The following is a 22,359-nucleotide window of genomic DNA, read 5'->3' on the forward strand; positions in this document are numbered from 1 at the left end:
ATCCTGGCATCTATGTATTTTTTCCTCTTGAATGCTCTCTTAAAGATCAGCCTCCAACTGTCTCAGAGGATACGTAAAGACATTTTGTCCTTTCCTTGACATATTTTGACCAGAGTTGGAAAAGGTTTGGAATGGCAATGAAGGCAGAAGGGCAGAGACAATTTGATGTCAGCAATACTTAAGGTCAAATTGGACTTTGTTTTTTTAGTGGTCACCCATCAATACATAGCTGTCATCTGCCATGTGTGGCCACTAAAAAGATCCCTCGAAGAGAAAAGCTATTTTGGAGATCAAGTGCAGAGCAACCACCACTTTGTATCTCATGATAGATTTCATAATTTCTCATCACTAGTATCAACTTGTCTGACTTCAATGTGATGTGCTCTCTCACTTTTTCTGCAATGTTGACCTTTCTCTCAAAACACATTGCAAGTACTGATGAGTTACTGTAGGTGGCCAGATTTTTTTCTAAAAAACAAGAGCTGTGCAATAGCTTCTGAATACCTGGTGACTATTTTCCTTGGTAGTGAAAGCCCTCTTGATTTTGTTGAAGTTGAATTTCAAACTGTAGTGCTGAAGACATATGATGGGGCTTTTCCCATAGGTCTATCATACTCTGGGTGCATCATTACTCATGGTGTCGTCTGCGTGGGGTCTCGCATCTGCGCACACGTTTAACTCTTGTTTGTTGGTCCCTGCATCTTGTCCCTGAGCGCAACTCAGAAGTTCCCTGTCCAGTTCGTCTGGTCTTTCTCTGTCGGACACTCTACCTCCATCGTGAATCTCTGCATAGGTCTCAATTCCATTAGCAGGGGGATGCACGTTCGTGTGATTAATGCCCTCCCCTTGCTCAGGCGCCGTGTTGCAATCATGGTCTGTACGCAGTTCAGGTTTGGCGTACTCACTGTGTGTGCCATCAGCTTGCACGTAGGGTATATCGTTACATTCTGCCAGAGAGATGAGGTGAATCTTTGTAAGTTTGCTGCATTCCCAAATATATCAAGCTTACAATCATTTAGTTTCAAATTATATTTTGTACCATTTTTATCCTACCCGACAGCATTCTCTGCTGGTCCCTCCCAATCACTTCTGTGTTATGCCATTATCTTGTTTGTTAGCCTAAAACCTGCTTACAAAGTGAGACATGTATGCATACATTCACACTTAAAATATGTTTTGAAAAGGCTCTTTATGGACACACATTGTACTGTGACACTGACAGATTATATTAATACTGATGACATACAAAAAGCTATGTACATTAAAGCTCACAAGCTCATTACAAGCTTAAAAAAGATGACAAACATTGCACTACTAAGTGCATTTTAAATCCCACTTTTTTTTCTTCAAGCAAAAACTACGATGGGTAGGCTTCATTTTTTGTCCTGTATGAGACCCTAATTGACTATAGACACACATGGGATACTATTCAAACATCATTGAACTCCTGAGAAGACATATCTGTGTGATAAAATGTAAAACTCATCAGAGTTGAAGTCAGGACTCACTTTTTCTCCTCTTGCCGATGGTGGACGGGATGAGAGTGGCAAGGACGATGAGGCTTCCAATAGCAGCTCCCCCTGTGACGTATGTCACTATACCCTTGTAGTAGCCAGCGCAGGCAGGGCAGCAGTGCCTACGGGAGAATTACAGCAAAAATAACGCGTAATGTGCTGCAACATCATTGCAGGCTTTTATGACTTCCCTTTCACACCGATTCTTCACTTACGCTAGCATACGATGAGTTTATATTTCATGTTCAGTACTTGTGTTGGCACTAGTGTCGACTCCCGAACAAATGTATTAAATCAAACACTGACAGCTTAACACAAGCCACATCAATCATGACTACCGCTCCACGAGCGAACTTCTAGTTGTCTTCATTCACACCACCACTAACTCCACACTAGCCTCCTACTGGAATGGCAAGATCAAAAAGTGATTGCGTTCAGTTCTGGTCAAATATTAAAAGGTACAGTATTGAACGGTAATAGCCTTTATCGCTTTTGACACATGGTGGGGAAGATGGATAAAAATGCTACAAAGGTCGCATCTTCAAAATACAGTGATCGTAACTTTACTCCTAAGCTCAGATATATGATGTCATATCCAGAGAGTCCATGTACAATGTCCTCTTTACAGGCAACTATTGCATTAGCCTTGGTCAATGCAATAGTTGCCTGTACAATGTACATTGTATATGATGTCATGTCCAGAGAGTCCATGTACTCTTTACAGGCAACTATTGCATTAGCCTTGGCTATGTACATACTTAGTGCGAGTGGGGAAAATGTCTCAAATATACAATAACCCTGGCACAGCACTATTTAACTTGAAATTATAGATGCGATCGTTCCTAGGGGCTGGTGTTTGCCAATGAAGAAGAAGCTTGAGAATCTCCAACACAAAGAGTGAAACTATGAGGTAGCGCCAACACCTGAACTGTCAATTACAATTCTATTACCCTATGACTTTATTATGTATTGCACAGAGATATAACAGAAAAAAAAGGAAACAAAGAGACTACAGAACACATGAATTTGAGATGTACATATCAATGGATATCACTGCACTGATTTCTGAAATTACAAAAATTATCATTTGCAGATGAAACAGAAACCCAGCATTAGTGCTGTAAAATAGTTCTAAAATGCGAGTTTGGGATAGAAATCTGAATCCATATAATCGAAGTTAAGGATTGTTAAATACACAAAATGTAAACAATGGTCATGATAAGCATGATTCCAGACTAAACCGTCTACAGTTATGGTTTATTGAGAAAGATGCTCATATAATAAATGATTATCTCCTTATATTTTAGGCTTCATTGAGAAAATTTTATAAGGTAGGATGTTTTGTGATACAACAGACCCACACATATGCATCAAAAGTGATATCTTACACATTTTTAAAATCACTACTCCCAAAGGTAAGCCGGACCTTTAAGTGACTTTTCTTCCACTCATTATATACAATTTGTACATCTTAATAAAAATAATTGGAAAGTGTAAAAGAAACCGCTATCTTTGCTTATTGGGTAGGGATGCACAAACTTTGCTGTGACCAAATCCGTTCTCTGAGGCTTGTAAGAAAGGAAAAGTAGAATACAAAATGATGCATAAACACAACAGATACTCACAAACAAGGTTGCAGGAGTTGAATGATCTCCACGGCTACGCCATTTGACAATTTGTCTGTGAAACTCATGGCTCCATAGACAAAAGCTCCACTTTCCTATGATTTGTAAATAAAAGAATCAATAGACATTGTATTTAAAGGGATGGTATGGTTGTGGTCCTAATAAAAGGTGGATCCCACCTTTTATTAGGACCACTTTGTTTTGGATGTCTCGGCCATTTCAATGCCAATTTTTGTAAAGGAACCTTAGAATTCCTCCTATGCTCATTCATATTTGAATCCTATGATCATTCATATTTCATAAAGTAGCTTCTCAATATCGCTTTCTCACACACACACACACACACACACACACACACACACACACACACACACACCACACACATATACACAAATTTGAAGCCCCATCTCAACCAAATCAATCAACCATCCCTTTAAGTGTCTATATTTCAATTCCTCATTAAGCTCAAATAATTCTGAAGAAAATCAGCTACCTGAATACCAAAATGTAAAAAGATTCCCACCATCTCTGAAAAGAAAAAGAAATTGAGCTCTGAAACATAATGTCTTCTTTTTAATTCTATTATAGGGCATTAAATCTGGTTTGTACAGTTTGGATGGCTGAACAAAATGGAAAATTAAGAGAGACAGCCACACTTGGCCACTATAAAGAGCCAAGACAAAAAGAATGCTATGATCACAGAAAGCGCACTACAAGTTTACAACTACGACTCAGGAGTTCGAGTCGATATGAAAGTTCTTGTATGGAATTAGGGCATGAAGTTGCACACTTGTGACTATACTCAGTTTTACATAGCAATTCCACTAGCAGATGCAAGCTGCTTGCACACACAAAAAGGGCAACCGAAGGGCAACGGAGGAAACATTACCATTAAGCGTATGATAGAATTATTTACTGTATCAATATTTGAGATGTGGCCAATTTCATGAGCATGCCGGGATCTTACAGCCATGTCATGACTCCTTTGAGGGGATAAAATCTATCATACTTCGCAAGGCTGCTGAACGTTTCTGAATACTGTGAATAAAAGGGCAATCATTGGAGGGATCTATGCCCTTTATACCTGCAAAGCCTTTCCTCTGAATATCTGGGAAAATCCCCTTAAATATGAATAGTTTTATTTGATAAAAAGCAAACACTGAAATGTAATAACATCTTCCAAGAGTGTTTATATATATTTTTTACAATACCTAATGAAGTAGCTTGTGCATTTTTTCTTGTTTGTCTTTTGCATTATTTTAAATTTGTAAATGTTTTTATCATTTATCCATATCTTTATGTTATTATTATCATTATTGATCAGCATAAAGTTGAGGAACAGGCATTCACACTGGCAGAAATAACAACAGAGACTCACCGTATTACGTCCAATCAGGTCAGCAGTCAGAGCTAGGGAGGTAACCAAAACTGTGGAGCCTCCAGCCCCCAGTAAAATGGCTGCTCCATACACCTCCAGCCCTATGTTAGGAACAGCCATCCACACGCAGGCCCCGATGTACAACATAGCGCCCAGAAAGTATGTCAGCTGGTGAGGGAACAACAGAACACAGAAATTTCACATTTACAATGACAGTCCATAATTACCTTATACTTGTAAATGAGGACACAAAACTTGATTCCACTCCATAATTTTCGATTTCAACTCTATGTCTTCCCCCACATCCTTCTTTTCTCACTTCACTATTATGCTGGCATTAGTCCAATCATTCACAGCATAAATTGGTAACAGGTTGGTATTGTTGTTGGACATTCAATAGACATATCTTTAATACTAGCACAGAGTGATCTAACACACTACTCTCCTAATGCCAATAAGTTCCAATTGAAGCAGAATTTGGTAGCCCTATTACTCACAAACATATCAATATGAGATATGCTGACATACAATTTACTGACAATTCAAGCAAAATAGGTAGCAAAGCACTTCAAAGATTTGTCAGTTGAGCCAGATCATTTCCTGAACTTCAAAATGACATTGTGTGTCTGAGGCCATGCATATTAAATGTACGCAGAGCAGTCATATCTCTGTCAGGTAAAACCCTCCCTCCACGAGTAGAATGTAAGACAAACCTTTTTGCCACAATATTTGTTTATCGGCTTGGCAACAAATGTAGACAGAAACCCACTGAAGTATACAACGAGCGGAACGAGAGCCACTGATTCCTGTGGAATAAAGACAAGTCAAATAAAAGAATAAAAATGTCATACTATTTTCTTAGCCAAACAGAATAGACACAATCAAATATTGAGGGTGGTCATTACTTAATATCCTAAAAGATGTACATTTCGGGGCCCTGTGTTATGAAAAGATAAAATCGACTGTAAATTTCCTCACACACAGGCTGCCATAGACTTATCATAGAAATCAACTTTATCAATTTTAACTCTTCATAAAACAGGGCCCTGTACAATCAATCAATTAATCTATAAATGCTTAGGATGGTAGTTAACACAAAACTGAAAACTGTACACAGTAATCAATCATTTCAGGTTTAGACTTACCTTGTCTAACATGAGAGTATCTGTCACATACATGGGAATGTAGATCTGGGCGATGTTGACCATGAGTCTTGTGAACATGTACAGCAGGGCTATCTGTAACAAGACACAAAGGTTCAAGAGAATATGTTACACTGATTGGTTGGTCACAAAATATCTGATAAGCACCCAGTCCTCTATCAAGTGATTTTAGAAACACATTATACAAATAGGTGAAACATCATACAAGAAGGAGACACTTGCACTTTGCAACATATTTATTTTTTACATGTAGGACTTATTACCACTGAAAACAAATCATATGCATCTCTGAATTTGTAAGGCCCTATTGCAATGTCCACACATACACTTGCTCTATGGCATGTGTAACAATACTATGCTCACCTAGTTAAATGTACAAATCAAGTGTAACTGATATTCTGGTGTTTTGTGAAAAAATAAAGTAACTATAACATTCAAAACCTTACCTTGTCTAGTGTGATTTAAATGAAACTTTTACAGTCCAATTTGTTTGATTTGATGATTCATTAGCATCTTTCACTAGGAGCAGAATTTCACTCTAAGTTATTACATAAAGTAGACTGTACCTACATGTAGATCTGTGACCATTTAAAGATTTGTCTCAGATCGGGGGGGGGGGGGGGGGGGGGGGGGGGGGCATTTGTCGGACAAATTTGCTCTCAGCCAATCAGATGCAAGGATTTCAGTAGCTTACAACAGTTTATCAGAAAAAAAATATTTGACAAAATGCTTCATGAAATGCCACCTTGATTTGATGGATATCTTCGTTTTTGTAGCTACAAACTTCATGGCCATTTTTCGATGGTATTTAGACAAGATCTATGGGCAGGGAAATGCTATATTACTGTAATCTTCATACTCCCCTTTATCATTTTGTTGTTGCTGATTTAATATTCATCTTCTTCACTTCATCCCTGCTACTCACTCAACATCCTCACTTTCCTCCTGCTACTCACTCACCTTCATCTCTTTTTCCTGTTCCTCATTTGCCTTTATAACTTTTCTCCTTGTACTAAATCACATTCCTCACTTTCCCCTGCAACTCACTTGCCTTCCCCCTGCTATTTTCTCACCTGATAGAACTGGTGCTCCTTTAGCCAGTCGCTCCACTTCATGCGCAGCTTGGAAGCACCCCCCTGGATGCTGTAACTCGTTGAGTCCTCCATCTCGCTGGAGGAACTCAGTCTCCTCCTCCTGCCTCTCCTGGGCTCTCGAGTGCCGAGGTGGAAGATGGCGGCAAAGATCGAGCCAACCCCGACAACAATCAGCACCAGATACTGCAGAGGAAGAATTGCAAGCATTGAACAACATTCGACTAATAAACACTGCCGATTAAAACTAGAAGACAATGCCATGTGGTTATGACATTTGAGTCAAACTAGCTGGCAAAGCTACATGTAATAGCATCCCCCTATCTTTCAACATTTTTTTCCCCATGTGCATATGCACCATACATTTCAAAAACACATGTTCTCTGTCATACAGGGATACATTTGATGTAAGTAGGCACTAGGCTGTGGTATCATCAGTTAGGAATACACAGATGCCACTCCAAGTTTGTTTGTTTGTTTGCTTGTTTAATGTTTTCCAAAATAACTTTTTAAAAAAGTCAAGATATACAATGAATGCAAATGACAGAATCAAAAGCACCTCCCAGTCCACTATACCATTGTCATGATGTCAACAAAGTAATAATCATGATAATATACAGTAAAATCTGCCTTAAGAGGCCATCTGTCTGTAGTAGCCACTGAAAAATCCCCCAAGAGCCCCCATAGGAGCCATGACCAGCAGTCACAAAGTTTATTTCCCGCAGTAGATATCAAACTGTAAATAGCAATCGCAGACTCGCCGCACCAAGCCACAGCCGAACCAATAATTCAGCAAGCTTTTTTTCTTTTCTTTTCTGCTTCATATCCCTATTCCACAGAGATTTTTCTCATTGGTCACTCATCAGATGCCAGTTTTTTGCTTCCGGCCATGCACCGAAGTGCATCCGATTGCAGTCTGATGAATCCGACTGTATTGGTCGATTATCAGGCCAATGTCAGACATGTCGCATGTGATCCTCATCAGACGCTCTTGCCTCATTGGATCACCGCCCAACATGTCTCACACTGAACTGATAGTCGACAAACACAAGTCGGATTTATCAGACTGCAATCTGACACACCACGGTGGGTGGCCAGATGCAGAAAACTTTGCTTCCGACGAGTGACTGACGAGAAAAAAATCTCTGTGAAATGGGGGTATTACAACCATGCCTGCCATGTGTGGTGACCAGTTCGAAGCACGCTCCAGGGATTACAGCCTGAAGTTGAGAGCCCTCAGGCTGGGCAATACTATCACCAATGCCTTGAAACACAGGGTGCGTTTGAGCATTCTAAAGCAAACCAAAGTAAACTGAACTATGCCAGTTTTGGAGCGTTTGAGCGCTCTGTTGAGAAAGCATACCTCATGAGTTATTTTTAGAGGGGGTCACGCATTTTGTAGCAAGAGGGTCATTCACCTGGCTCGCTTGAACTACTTACAGATATCCCGAACAAAGAGAATAAACTCTTTGCATTGTGATGTATGTGCATGTTACGCGCATTCTCACATGTGAACTTTTGATACGCTTTTGGTACCCTTTTGCAGCCAGACCGCAATGCGGCTGTTAATGAGCTCAAATCAAAAATTTATTGTATGCGCAGGTTTTTGCGCATGTCCTTCTCAGCACCCGAGATTTTGCGAGATATTCAGGGGGGCATCTCATGAAGCATTTTTGTCCGACAACTTGTCGGACAAATTTGCTCTCAACCAATCAGATGCAAGGATTTCAGTAGCTTTTAAAATTTTGTCAGACGAAATATCTGACGAAACGCTTCATGAAATGCCCCCCAGAGACAGAGTACATGGTCGGGGAGATTCACTTATTGACGACATGAAAATCTACTATCCGTGACTAATTGACATGGTTTGTGAATATTTGAAATAAATCAGACCTTTGAATGCTTACATCATATAAAATGACCTTATGATACCATTATTCTTATCTCTGCATTATATCGATAATTTCAAAACGACCCGAAGACAAACTAGAAAAGCACTCTGAGAGCGCAGACTTCCGCCAAGCAGCTACTTTCCACCGATGATCTTGCTCTTCCCAAAGAGATTTTTTTCCTCTCCACCACTGGGGAAAAACTCTTTGGGCTTTTCCATAGAGATCAGTGATTTCCACACCCATAGGTATACATGCTGAAAAATCGCCCGATTTCCCAATATAGAAGCCTCTGTTACGTCATAAACCCCCAGCTGCGCGGCGCGCCTCACCCAGCTGCAGAAACTGGAGCACGCACTTTAGTGCGCGTTTGAAAACCTCAAAAATGCGCAGCTTGAACTCCCAAGTTCATCCTACCTGTCAAAATATCAAAATCCTTCATAAAATCCCCCAAAATTCTCGGACCACTACCAAAATTTAATCGTTTGTTACTTGTGTCATTCTCAACCTTTCTTGTGAATTTCATCCAAATCCGTTAACTACTTTTTGAGTTATTTTGCACAAGGACAAACAAACAAACAAACCAAAGGTAATGAAAACATAACCTCCTCCCTTGACGGAGGTAATTATGACAAGGCTTTCTATCTATTGTTCACCCGACCCGTTCCAAGGTTGAATCATCTCATTACTGATATTAAACATTCTAGAAATACTTGTTATAATAGCACAGTAAGAACTGAATTGGTCCCAACTCAGAAAACTATAAAAATTGAGTCTCGTCGAGTAAAAATCATGGTGTGGCAATTTGAGACACATGAATGATCATGCGCTCCCAGGGTATCATTAGATAAATTACTCAGCGATGTATAGTGGACTAATATGGAATAATTATTGTAATACAAAATAGAGAGCCCCAAAGAACTCATGTGTGCAAAGTAAGTGTTAGATCTTTTATTATTGATTAATATGCTATCCATTGATGCAACAGTTACTGTATCTTGTTGAGTACACAAAATCAAAGCCAAAGTTGAGCTGTCGACCAAGAGTGGACTGTTGTTCTTGTTGTTTACGTGGAGATCGTAATTGCAGTTGCCTGAGCCCGAGCACGTATCATACATCATGCGCGCACACACACACATACGTAGGGTCCTACACTGTCATCTGCACACAGAGTATTACTGTCCTTCCGAGAAAGTTCGTTCAACTCTCCACTCAGAGGGAATTAACTAATCAGGTACACGTATACGCGGCAAACTGAAATTTCGTCAAAAATTAATTGTACAATGCAATGATTTATTCGACAACCTGACCCGTTCAAAGAATCAGTCCACATGAAGTCATTATGTTTTCATAGAATGATATTTCCTCTTTCATTTTATACCTCTTCCATTTTGGTCCACGTTTATTTCACTGGTCTAGTGTACCCCCAGGGAAAAATGAAAAATATGCAAATTTGATGTTTTACAATGTCCTTGTTCAGTATATTTTATATGTCACAACCTTTCAAGTGGTCAAATTTCATCAAAGTACAACTCTTCAGCTTTTTATCAATGTATAAATCATGTACTAGATTGCTAATGTCATTTAGATTTATATTACATGACACACGGTTATAGAGCTCTTCAGAGGAAGAATATCCATAGATTGGAATGCACTTGTAAACTAGCGCATTTAGCAACAGGTAGCAATTAAAGCTAAGACTGAGTTGCTCCTTTGCCCTGATGGCATATCATGTTCCTTTTTCTTTTTCTTCCTTCTTTCTTTCCTTTCAGGACTAGCTTTTAGAGCAAGGAAAAGTCAAACTTTGGGCTTTAAAAATGAAACCAAAAGAATCCATCAACAACAACAACAAAAATAATGACAAAAAGAAAAAATATATATAAAACAATTTTTTTAAAAGAAGATATATCACAGTTGCATCACAGATCCTCTAACAACATCAAGAAGGCTTCATACCCTAAACTGAGGGATGTCATCCGAATCTAGAGACGTTGAGACTTGATCCGAGTCCTTCTCATCTTCTTGCATGTGCAGCAAGAGGAACGTCACAAGGTAGACAAATATGCTGGACATCACAGTAAAGGCATACCTAAATGAAATAAAAGCAAATGAAAATAAAAAGTGATTCATCTTGTGTGCTCTTACATCACAGGAAGATTAACACTGACATTTTAAAGGTATACTTTACCATTTTCAGATGAAAGAAAAATCCAGCTTTAGTGTTTCAAAATAGTTCTAAAATGTGAGTTAGGGATAGAAACAACCAAAAAGTCAGCATAATTGATGTTCAAAGTATTGTTAAATATACAAAATGTGAACAACTGTTACACTTAAAAAGTTTCCCGACTAGACGGTCCACAGTTATGGTTTATTGAGAAAAATAGTGATATCTCCTCATATTTTAGGCTTTACTGCAAAATATTTACATGGTAGGATGTTTTGTGATACAACTGATTGACACATATGCATCAAATGTGATATCTCAAAAAAAATTTAAAATCACTGCTCCCAGTGGTAAACTGTACCTTTAATAAGCTGTTACTCTGCCTTAGTACAATGTACTTATACTGCAACCCTTCTTGTGCCTATGCATTTACTTTCACTTGCTGAGCTTTGGTACCATTAAGTAAATCTTTCCAAACTTCACCTTATTGTAAGTTAACAAGCCGACTTAGGTGTAGCAATATACATTAGTCCAATAGGAAGGCCATGCTGACACAAAAGGATTTGAATGATTAGGTATTCTTATCACTGACAATTAGTTTAGCGACATCTGTGACAATCAGCAATACTCCAGGACATGTGCAAATAAGTAAACAAAGCACAGTTTTCCATGGGTTAATTGAGTATCACAGTAGAATTCTTATTCAGTGACATCATAGAAGCATCTAATATGCAAGGGAAAAAAAAACACCTGAGTGAGAAAAAAAAGCCCCTGCCCCCCCCCCCCCCCCCCCCCCCCCCCCAATGATTAAGAAACAAACAAAAAACAAATGGTCTGATTCTATGAAGAAAAAGGAAGAAAACTTCCATCTTTTTTTTCATACAAAATCATTTCTCATCAGTAAATGTTTATGCTAAAGATCCAGGGTGGGTTTGATGACAGAAAAAGCATTCAGCCCAGCAGGACATTGTGCTACATGAATTTCTAGTACATGACTACATGCAATCTCAGCACATAGCACAGATGAGCTCACTTCTGCTAAACATACATGCCGGACGAGCAAACCCATTTCTGACTTGCCTTATTGCATTCAGCTCAACCCTCTCTCCATCCATTTGGGTTAGCTCAGGGATGAGGGAGAGGTGCGAGATCTGGGTCGCTGCCCAGCCAAACTGGAAGATGACGATGAAGGGGGCGTAGTAGATGAGCCTCGCCCAGTCCTCCGAGTTCTCACCCCCAAACACTGGCTGGAAGATGAACGTGAACGCCGCCAGCACACAGATGGTGCCTGAATTGGTTACATGAGGGAAAGAAAGAGATATATTACAGCTTGAGCGCCTTCCGTAAATTAATTTCAACAACTCATAGGAAACAGAAATAGATGAGAAACAGTACGAATTTCACAGTGATTGTGTACACCTTCTGCATAGAGCCTATCTTTATCGACATGTACAAATATTGTACTATGTGTCCTGTCTGCACTAAAGCTTGATATGAAGTCAATGACCATCAATTACTTGTTTTTCACTTCACAGGCTTTCCGTTATATGGAATGATACAATTTTCCCTACTTTATTTCAAACAGTATGTGGGGGCACTGAGGCATAGAGGATAAGGCTCTTGATTTTCAATTAGAGGTCCCGCATTCAAATCTCCTCAAGTGCCTACATCCTTGAACAACCTGCTTTTACCCACCATGTCCCTCTCAACCCAGGTGTACATCATGTATGGGTACCTAATTATTATTAATAATATTATTATCATCATCATCATCATCATTATCATAACCATTATCAGTATCACTGTTATCATTATTATTACTAATATCATAATATCATTATTACCATCTTAAAAATGGCAAAGAAAGATGACCACCCCTCCCCCCCCCCAAAAAAAAAAGATAGAGTTATGACAATTCACTCTGAAGTTAAGACGCATTCAAGCACAACAGATATCTGCCACTCAAGCACAACTGCTTGTTTCAAAGCACCATGGCATGTACCTCAGAATAAGAAAATGGCAAAAGTTCTCTTTTAAAAAATATTTACTGACTTTGAACTTTAGACTACAGTAATAGTTAGAACATCAAACTTTTATATAGTTGTACAAATATCAAATCAATTCTTTCAGACTTTTATGCAGCAACCTCCCATAAACATAATAAAGAAGAAAATTACAGAAGAAAATTGACTTTGCACCCAAGTGTATGGGCTATTAGCCATTCAGGCACAGTTCGTCAATTTAAAATATCTGGGCAAAATTTCTTTGACCTTTATTTCAAAACAATTTTAGACTTTGACATTTGGACAGCACGTGGTTAAAGCAGGAACATTTTAGTATTAACAAACAGGATATTGATTGTTTATGCCACAGCACCTCATTTGTTCTTTTTTTCTGGCTTTAATGCATAAACAGAAAGTTGGGCAACACTCAAAATGCATCAAATGGTACACAGAGAAGGTTGTCATGCAATACATTTGAAAATGTAAGTAGACATGCTACATACGTACAATACAGCTAAACCTAGGCACAAGCATTAAATGCACAAATGCAGACCTTGTGACAAACACCAAACTACCCTTAGCAAGGTCCCTATGATCACCATGAACCCCTCCCCCTCCTTACCGAGCAAGTGCCAGGATTTCCGGCGACCATAGTTGCAGCAGCCAGTCTTTGTCCTATCCGACTCGTAGCCAATGAGGGGAGTGCAGATTCCATCGCTGACTTGGCCAAGGAGCAGCAAGCCTCCTGCCATGGAGTTTCTGGTGAAACAAAAGATTTAATTGTCATTGTCATCGTCAGAACTGTTTTGCTTTCGTGACATAATTTCTGCCATATGAACTTTGTAAAAGTTCAGTTCTTATAAATCGTGGATCTGGCTTGAAAAAAAAAAAAAAAAAAATCCCCCTCCTTTTATTTTGGTGAAGAAGATGATGAGGGAGTAATGTCATCCATGTTAGTCATACATTTTGGTATGATTCTGAATTTAGTGTAAAAGATTAAGACCTGTGTCTTGTCACTCAGTACATATAAACGTGTACATATCTTTGTCATACAACCTTTTTTTTTAAAAGTAATTGTGAACAGTTCAGGTAAAAATGGCTAAATAACATATGATTTTTTTTTTCCAAAATATACGCAGAATTTTTAAACATCATCCAGGGCATAACTGTGAGTAGTGTGACTTACATGTAGGCTACCTGGTTACGGCATAGTGGTCACATACGGTAGCAATGAAACCATAATTCGGCCAACTTTGTTTATAACATTATCATACACTGTATTGTCAATACAATGTAAGGAAATTAAATGTACTCACATTCACATGCTTGTTATCATAAAGGCACCAGGAACAATGAAATGAAACTTCTACATTAACAAAGATGAGCACACCAAATGAGAGGAGATGCCTTAGTCTTTTCAGCTGAAGTCTTTTATTGACCAATATATCCAATTGCCTCCAACCTTTGGACTGACTAACGTGATTGAATCAAAGTTATAAACCCCAACTTACATGTGTACGAAACGTTCCTGTATTGGAGCAGGACAAACACAGTTGGCACCAAAGTTCACATTTCACTGTCTATACGGAAAATTAAGACACCATCACTTTTGTTTTTAACCCGTTGAGGACGAGCCCCGAGTATACTCGGGGCAAGTGTCTATGGGAAATGCGCGTTGTAGGAAAATCAGCCTGTCCGCAACGGGTTCATGTGCAGGTGCCACGTTCCTGGGTCTATAATACCTGCGTTGTGAACACAGCCAGCATGCTTGACAGTATAATAGCGTCAAACTAATAATGGAAGTATAATGGTCCTAGTTTAAAGCCAACTACACACACAGATCTTAGACAAACAAATCAATGTGTGTTCAGCATTCAGCTAGTCATAAATGAAATCCTGAGACAAGATATCACACATCACATGCTTCACACCTGATTCATGCTGATAGAGCTCAACATTTTTATCAGCTTGTAAGCTGCCTCTGGTGATGATTTCAACAGCAGATCACCCTCTGCTTTTCAGTGGTGCTATATCACTGAAAGTTTGGGCTCTGATATCACACATATACACAGCTAAAATAAACCTACACCTGTACGCTCTGTCAAATTGTAAGCCAAAACTAAGAAGAGGCTTTTTGAGATTATTTTTCAAAATTATATCTAATTCTGTTTGGAAAAAACTCCTGTCCTTTTCCTGGAAAAAGATGTTGGATATGTTATTACAAATGTACACAAGCTGTGTCAGATTTGGTGATCCCTATTCAAAACAAGACCTCTCTACTCCCCATAGATCAATCCATATTTGCTGGAGGGAAAAAAAATATGCACTGTAAGTAAATAAAATGACATCAAAATGCAGCAAAGCCGCTCTGCAAAATACCTACAGAGAAATGTACGTCAGCATGACATGCATGAATACTTACGAAAATGCCAGCACTTTGTGGAAATATAGGAGGAGGTAGCTGAACCACATTGATGCACACAGGTCGTTCAGTACGTGTCCAACACCGTATGAGAGGCGTTGCGTCAAGGGGAGCCTTTTGGCTGGCTTCCTAGCCGTTTCAACCAGGGGTTCATCTCCAGCCATATCTCTTCCTTTAATGCGTCACGCTTTTCCTATAAATGAAAACAATGAAGAAAAGCTCAACATGCAACTTCATGGAACTTTAATTCTTGTTGTTCAGATCAATGGTTATCTTTTCTCAAACATGGAAACCACCATCAAACAGAATGTTGTTCTGTCAAGACACTCTCGTTGAGTATTAGAATTTTCACACTGGAGCCTTGCATACTTATACCCATCAGAAAACTGCTTGACACAGCATGATACATTACAAGCATACACTGTAGGTGGGCAATGACAGACCAACACGTGCCATTATTATGATGGCTCTTGACAAAACAAGTCCCACGTGACATACAAACATATGATTTTTGCCGGCATGCAGTGACAAGTACCACTGCCGGTTTCACCACTACCTTAGATTAAGTTCCTGAGTACTGCACAGTCTCTATCACTCTCAGGAAATTATTTACACCCGACCAACTTGCAATCGGATATGACTGGTTTTTCTTTTTCACATTTCCTGATCAATCTAACCTCTCTTGGGCAGGGGAGGGGTGGTAGGGACATAAAGTTATCATACTTTAAAGGGAGATTTTTATCTAAACAGGGAAAGTCGTGGGCTCAATAATAATTTCACTTGTCATTCAGGAAATAGGTTAACCACCACTGGCTGATACAGATTGAAAAAGCAAATTCACTGATCAAATGATTACCACATTGTGGGACATACAGTAAATGTTGTCATTGACAACTTACCCCATGTATCCTGACATACAGTGTACTTTCTCAGTCATCAAAAATATGAGATACTGCTTCGTAATTGCTTCATGTCATATTTTCATATCTCTCCTGGAAAGTAACAACAATCATTCCCCACCTTGCTCATTTTTAACATTACATTGTAGGTTGAGAATTTTATTTACCGGTACATAAAATAGATTTTTATGTACTTGTAGCCGCTCTCAAGGTTGCTCCCCCCCCCCCCCCCCCCACAAAAAAAAAGTACACAATACTCCTCTGACACCATTATCATTAAATATATAAATATGGTTTGAAGGGATCCACTTGGGACCATAATACTCGTTAAATATGAAATACCATACAAGCAATATGAGAAACATACAATGCACACATACATTGTAAGAAAACACATTTGTTTTTAGAGAGTGTGAAAAACTTTTCACTTTAATTGTGTACATCATCTGCACTGCATCCTTGGAGCTGCACCATATGCAGCAAAAAGACACACATTCAATACAGTTCGTACAGAGACTCCAACTCTCCCGCTTTCAATGGGAGATCTCCCGGCGAAAGCCCACTTTTGCAAAATCTCCCGTTCTCCCGCTTGACATTTGATTTCTCCCGCCCTGGCTCTATGTCTCCCGCTTGAAATGATTTCTTAGTTAGTGTCATCGTATGTTGAAAAATAAGCCTGAGATAGCACAAGAAAGCATCTAGAAACCTTAAAGCTTCCAGGGCCCTTAAGCGGGCCCTGGACCCTAGCTGCAAGGAACTTCGCGCTCTCCAAGTTGGAGTCTCCCGTTTGCTAGGGCTTTCAGGCGGGAGAATCTCCAGATCAGAAGGTGCTTGGGGTTGGAGTCTCTGTTCGTACAGGCTGTACAACTTGACACTGCAGTTCCTGTTCACAGAGTATGTCATTGGCATTCAGCCAGTGGCGGATGTACAGTGTAGGCGGGGGTGAGGGTGGGGTACATGTACATTGGGTTTATAAACCCCCCCCCCCCCCCCCGAGCTTTTTTTTCCCTCTTTTTTCCTTTTTTTTTTTCTTTTGCTTGTAAGCGGAGACGTAGCAGCATTTAAAAAAAAAATGAAACTTTTTTTTTGGTTGTCTTGTCCCAAACTTATCCCGCCCCCTCAGCAAAAAGCTAGATCCGCCACTGCAGCCCATTCAAGTGACCAAATCTCATCACTGCAATTGACACTTGCTCTAGCTGAGGAGGTGTGGCAGGGAAACTAAAAGTCACATGGTCATTTATTTTTTTTTTAAAGCGGTAAGCAGTGAAATAGTGTAATAAATGTGCATTAGCAGTCCTATGTGACAAGAGGAATGAAACATTACTTGTTAATCATTTTCTTTGACTATTGTGCGTATATCTGTTTCTTTGTTTATTTTGTTTTGTTTTGTTTTGTTTTTTGGTGTTTTTTTTTTGTTTCTTTGGTGTTGGGATTTAAACCCCCTCCACCTCCCTTGAGCTTTTCCTTGCTTTGCTTATGTTTGTTTTTTGTTTATTTTTTTTTCTCTTGTTAGCAGAGTAGTGGCAGCAAAAAATGCAAAGACCTTTTTTGCTTCTCAGCCGATATTAGGAGAGAATTGGCACCAGAAAAATGTGAAGACCCTTCTTTTTTCTTCTTCTTCTTTTTTTTTCTTCTGCTTGACATTAGGCCTACTCCCTAGCAAAAAGCTAGATCTGATCCTGTAGCCCATTCAAGTGACCAAATCTAGTCACTGCAACTGACACTTGCTCTGGCTGAGGAGGTGTGGCAGGTATTAACTAAAAGCCACATGGTCATTTGTTCAAGCAGTGAAAGTGCCATAACTGTGCATACGTAAGTCCTATGAGACAAGAGGAGTGACATTTCACTTTTTAGATTTCGCATGAAGGTTGAGTGCCACTCCCATTAAATTTGCAGAAAGCAAGTTGTTTTGTTGAGAACACTCAAGTACTTTTGTGTTCTAAATTTCATATTCATAAATCATTCCGTGGAAAAGTTTTCAAACATCAATTGCTGCACAAAATTATGTCACTACATGTACTTAGGCAATATTTGCCTGTCATCATCAAAAGCCTTCCTTTAAAACTACCTGTAGATCTTGTGTTTATAGTGTACACTTGTACACAAACTGTACAATCTGACGAGGAGAGCTGTGATTCATGTGGTAAGGCAAGATAGGGATTCTGGGGGTACTATATTCTATATGTACAGAGACTCCAACTCTCCCGCTTTGACGAGAGATCTCCTGCCGAAAGACCATTTTTGCAAAATCTCCCGTTCTCCCGCTTAAGATTTAATTTCTCCCCCCCCCTGGCTCTGTGTCTCCCGGTGGAAAGGATTTCTTACTTATTGTCATCGTATGTTGAAAAATAAGCCTTAGATAGCCCCCGGCCGCTAGGAACTTTGCACTTCGCACACATCAACTTTAAGTCTCCCGTTTCCTAGGGGTTTCAGGCGGGAGAATCTCCAGATGAGAAGGTGCTTGGGGTTGGAGTCTCTGTATACATGTACAGGACCTGTGCTTGCATCCTCGACGTTCCACCTTCATCTACACACTTGGAATGAAGCAATGCTGTACTACTATTAAACAGCTTGTAGTTGAAGGTACATGAAGGCTAATCACCCGTAATCCTCAATGTGAACACAATATGTGATAAGGTGGTCAGTAGTCACTGAATCTTTAACCCATCGAGGACGAGTCCCGAGTATACTCGGGCAATTCTCTATGGCCATGGGGAACGCGAGTTGTAGCAAAATCAATCCGTCCTCGACGGGTCAACAGTCCAAAATATCAGGTAATTTCTTTGTTATTGGTGGTGATGTTTTCTGTCTGTTGTTGCTGTTGTTGGTGGTCTTTTTGTCTGTCTAACTTTCTCAATTGCTGCAGTACAAATTTCTGAATCTTGGAAACTATAGGACCCAATATTTTTGCCCACCATGGGAAGGGTCAAAGTAGCTTGGGCTATATAAAGTGAAAGAAATGATACATGTATATTGTGTATGTATGATTGTGTACCTGTAATAGATTTGTAGGGTGCTGTTTTATGTTCATTGTACCTTTCATTGGTAATTGTGACGTAAGATGTGGAGTGTTTCTATTGTCATGATTATTTTGGTACAATGTAATGTTCATGAAAACAAAATTTCTATGTCCGTCATAGACCAATTCAAAAGATGAATGAACGAATGAACGAATGAACGAATGAACGAACGAACGAACAAACGAATCAATCAATCAATCAATCTCAGGCTCCTTAAAATGATAAACATGACCACTCGTGTTTCTGCTCGATGCCTGATTGGGAAATCACAACTTAAAAACACAACTTGTATAACGTCACTGGGGCGACAAGACCTCGAGTCCTCGTACAAGTTGTATAGATCTACAAAATGTCAAATGTTAAGGAGAGCAAAAAAAAAAAAAAAAAAAAAAAAAACATGGCGGCCAAAGCACTACGGTATAGCGAATGGGATAGCATTTCCTTTGACATGCTGCTTTGCTTTGGCTTCATTTTTGGAGTAAGACAGTTAGGATTTGGACAGGACATCACATAGGGCCTAACCAATTATTTGACCGTAGCCTGCATAGCCCCCCCCCCCCCCCCCCCCTCCCCCAACATTTTATACACAAGTTAGGCCTACCGGTAAATAAAATTTAAAACAGTCATTTTCACCAAAATTTGAGATACAAGGTCTTGTCACCCCAGCGACGATAAATCAAGTGCACCTAGGTACTTAAAAGCACTTTGAGAAAAGCATTGAAAAAAGATGAAATAACAAACAAAACAAGGGAGGAAAAAGAGGAGCCTTACAATGTTGTCAGTGGTTCCACAAAGCCGGTAAGGCAATCAGCTCTGCACAGCACAGCACGCACGCACCAGTCCACAGCACCGCGTGTGAGCAGGAACCGGAGCGCTAGACCAGGCCGGTCTCTCGGCAGGGGAGTCGCTGCGACGGCGGTGATGGTACCGGTGCACAGGCGACGCGGCCTTGGACTGGATACTACGATCACCTGACACCGATATACTACATAACTCAAACGTCTAAAACAAGAATGCGATAGCGGCAGATAAACATTCCTACGTTAACTCATTTTTCTGTGATGAACAGGTTTACAAATCAGCATGACAGTGTTTATTTTTCGCAGAAGGCAGTCTTGTACGGAGCAACATCGCGTAACACCGTCCGTGTGTACACGACCGATTTGGCCATTCATCCGTAGTAGAGTTAGTGATGAATACATGCATCACTCGGCCTATGGACTTTTCGATGCTCTATCTTATAGTCCTCTTACAGCTCGAACGCAGTGTTTGGTCAAGCCAAACCAGCTTAAATTTCTCCTTGATTCCCCTTCGACGTTGATACAGTTGAAGCATGCATGATGTCATAATACCTTTGATTAGGCAGGGCCAGGAAATACATGCTTGGTACAGGCCTGAGATGGATTTCCTGCTTTTGATTTTCGGATTCTCGATTCAATGAACTGAAAGGGCCTACTCACAGGGCTTTCAGTCATTCACGGTCTTTGAGCGTCGTTTGCCATCAAGGCTTCAGATGTAGTAGATTTTTTTTTTTAATGTATGAGATGAATTTAGCTCAGTGTCCTATCTTCACAAAGATATACCTCACAAGTAACTTTTTTTTTAATAGATCCCAGTGCAAATGGTTGCAAGATTGTAAGATTGTATTGACTCTAGCGACCCACTCTCGGGGTATATGAGAATACAAATATATGTGAATACAAAAATGTAAGTGATAATATACAATGGACATGTGACAATAAGAGATATAAATAAACATGTTTACAAATCAAGGCGTAACGAACGTTTAACTACTCTACCACTACGTGGACACACATTCACATCTATACTTTACTTTCTACAAAACTACTGTCTTTCTTCTTTGGTTTTGAAGAAAACTGAAACATAATTATTCTCACAAATTTGGCTACTTTTTTCAAATGGCAAGCATTAGCTGAATTGAATAGATTGGCCATATGTAATGCACTTGGTCTATACTGGCCGTCAAGCTACTAGGTAAATACAATAGTCTCTCTTTGCAGAAAAAGGGACAAAAAAAAATATAATGAAATTCATCCCCTATCTGCAGATGAACATAGTACAATGTAATTCATCTGTCAGGCTTGCATCAAACCTGCCCTTATTAACATGCAGGTAATCCATTAGATCGACATCTGAATTTACTTAAAGTAAAACAATCTTTCTTACACAGGACCTGTAAATACTTCTCAAACATCAAATAATCCTAATAAACATTCTATAATTTGTACAAATTTTATTTGACCATAATTATATGGCGGCTGCTCTCCACTCTGAATAAACATATCAAAAAGTCTAACTTTTGAAGTGTGTGAAATCCATGGAGCACTTTGTGCTAACCACACATTTCCTAATTTCAAAATTATACAGAATGTTCGGTTTCTTTTCCCTTAACTACTCTCAACCAAAATCAAATCATTCGACATTCAATAAAGTTCAAACTTTGATACGGTTAATGCTTGCCATATAGAATGTTGTTGTTGTTTTTTTGCCAGAGAACTTGAAGAGCCTGGTTCCAGTGTGATGTAAAAGTAGGCTAGGCCTACGCCAAGTTGTGATGCATAACGTCCCAGTGGCCTGGGCCCGCATTGCTTGTCTTTATTCTGATGTTTCTCAGGCACGCATATCTTTACCAGTGGCGGATCCAGAGGGGGGCGCAACCGGCGCACGCCCCCTTTATTTTTCGTAAAAAACAAAAGAAATAAAAAGAAAAACAATGAAATGAAACCCGGAAGTGGCACCAGAAATATTAGTCACGCCCCCCCCCCCCCCTTTACAGAATTCCTGGATCCGCCCCTGTTTACCTAAAATCTTGAGAAAAAAATCTATTATAAACAAGAATGAAGTTGTCCATCTTGATGGTGATGCACTGACACAGGTAGCAACAATATCATAAATTATTTGCGTCTGATTTCTGGTGACATCCACCAGACAGATAAATCCTGTAAGGGCACGTGAGTCTAGTGATGACGATGATGATGATGATGATGATGATGATGATGATGATGATGATGATGATGATGATGATGAGATGATGCGGGTGATGATGCCAATGAAACAGCAATTGTATCGCGACTTTATATATAGTTAGACAGGAAGTGCTTCCAATTCTTTCCAATGCCAAACTAACGTGAATGAAAAAGAAAAAGAAAAGAAAAAGAGAATACGTCGAG

The 22,359-nt window shown here is 39.5% G+C and overlaps 1 protein-coding gene across 1 annotated transcript; it reads right to left on the reverse strand.

Annotated features, from left to right (window-relative positions):
* Positions 1 to 392: 392 nt before the first annotated feature.
* Positions 393 to 20,074, reverse strand: LOC139739417 (major facilitator superfamily domain-containing protein 12-like). Its single transcript, XM_071650032.1, has 12 exons — positions 19,940 to 20,074; positions 15,250 to 15,442; positions 13,450 to 13,586; positions 11,905 to 12,112; positions 10,617 to 10,749; positions 6,754 to 6,957; positions 5,663 to 5,755; positions 5,231 to 5,323; positions 4,518 to 4,685; positions 3,140 to 3,234; positions 1,509 to 1,636; positions 393 to 947 (listed from the first exon to the last, which is right to left on the reverse strand). Exons 2-12 carry the CDS (start codon positions 15,411 to 15,413, stop codon positions 610 to 612), a joined length of 1,761 nt encoding a protein of 586 aa, XP_071506133.1. The 5' UTR covers positions 15,414 to 15,442; positions 19,940 to 20,074; the 3' UTR covers positions 393 to 609.
* Positions 20,075 to 22,359: the final 2,285 nt, after the last annotated feature.

This window comes from Diadema antillarum, unplaced genomic scaffold (assembly GCF_040938485.1).
Source record: "Diadema antillarum isolate AM-2024a unplaced genomic scaffold, OU_Dant_1.0 seq00000798_RagTag, whole genome shotgun sequence".
NCBI classification, from domain to species: domain Eukaryota; kingdom Metazoa; phylum Echinodermata; class Echinoidea; order Diadematoida; family Diadematidae; genus Diadema; species Diadema antillarum.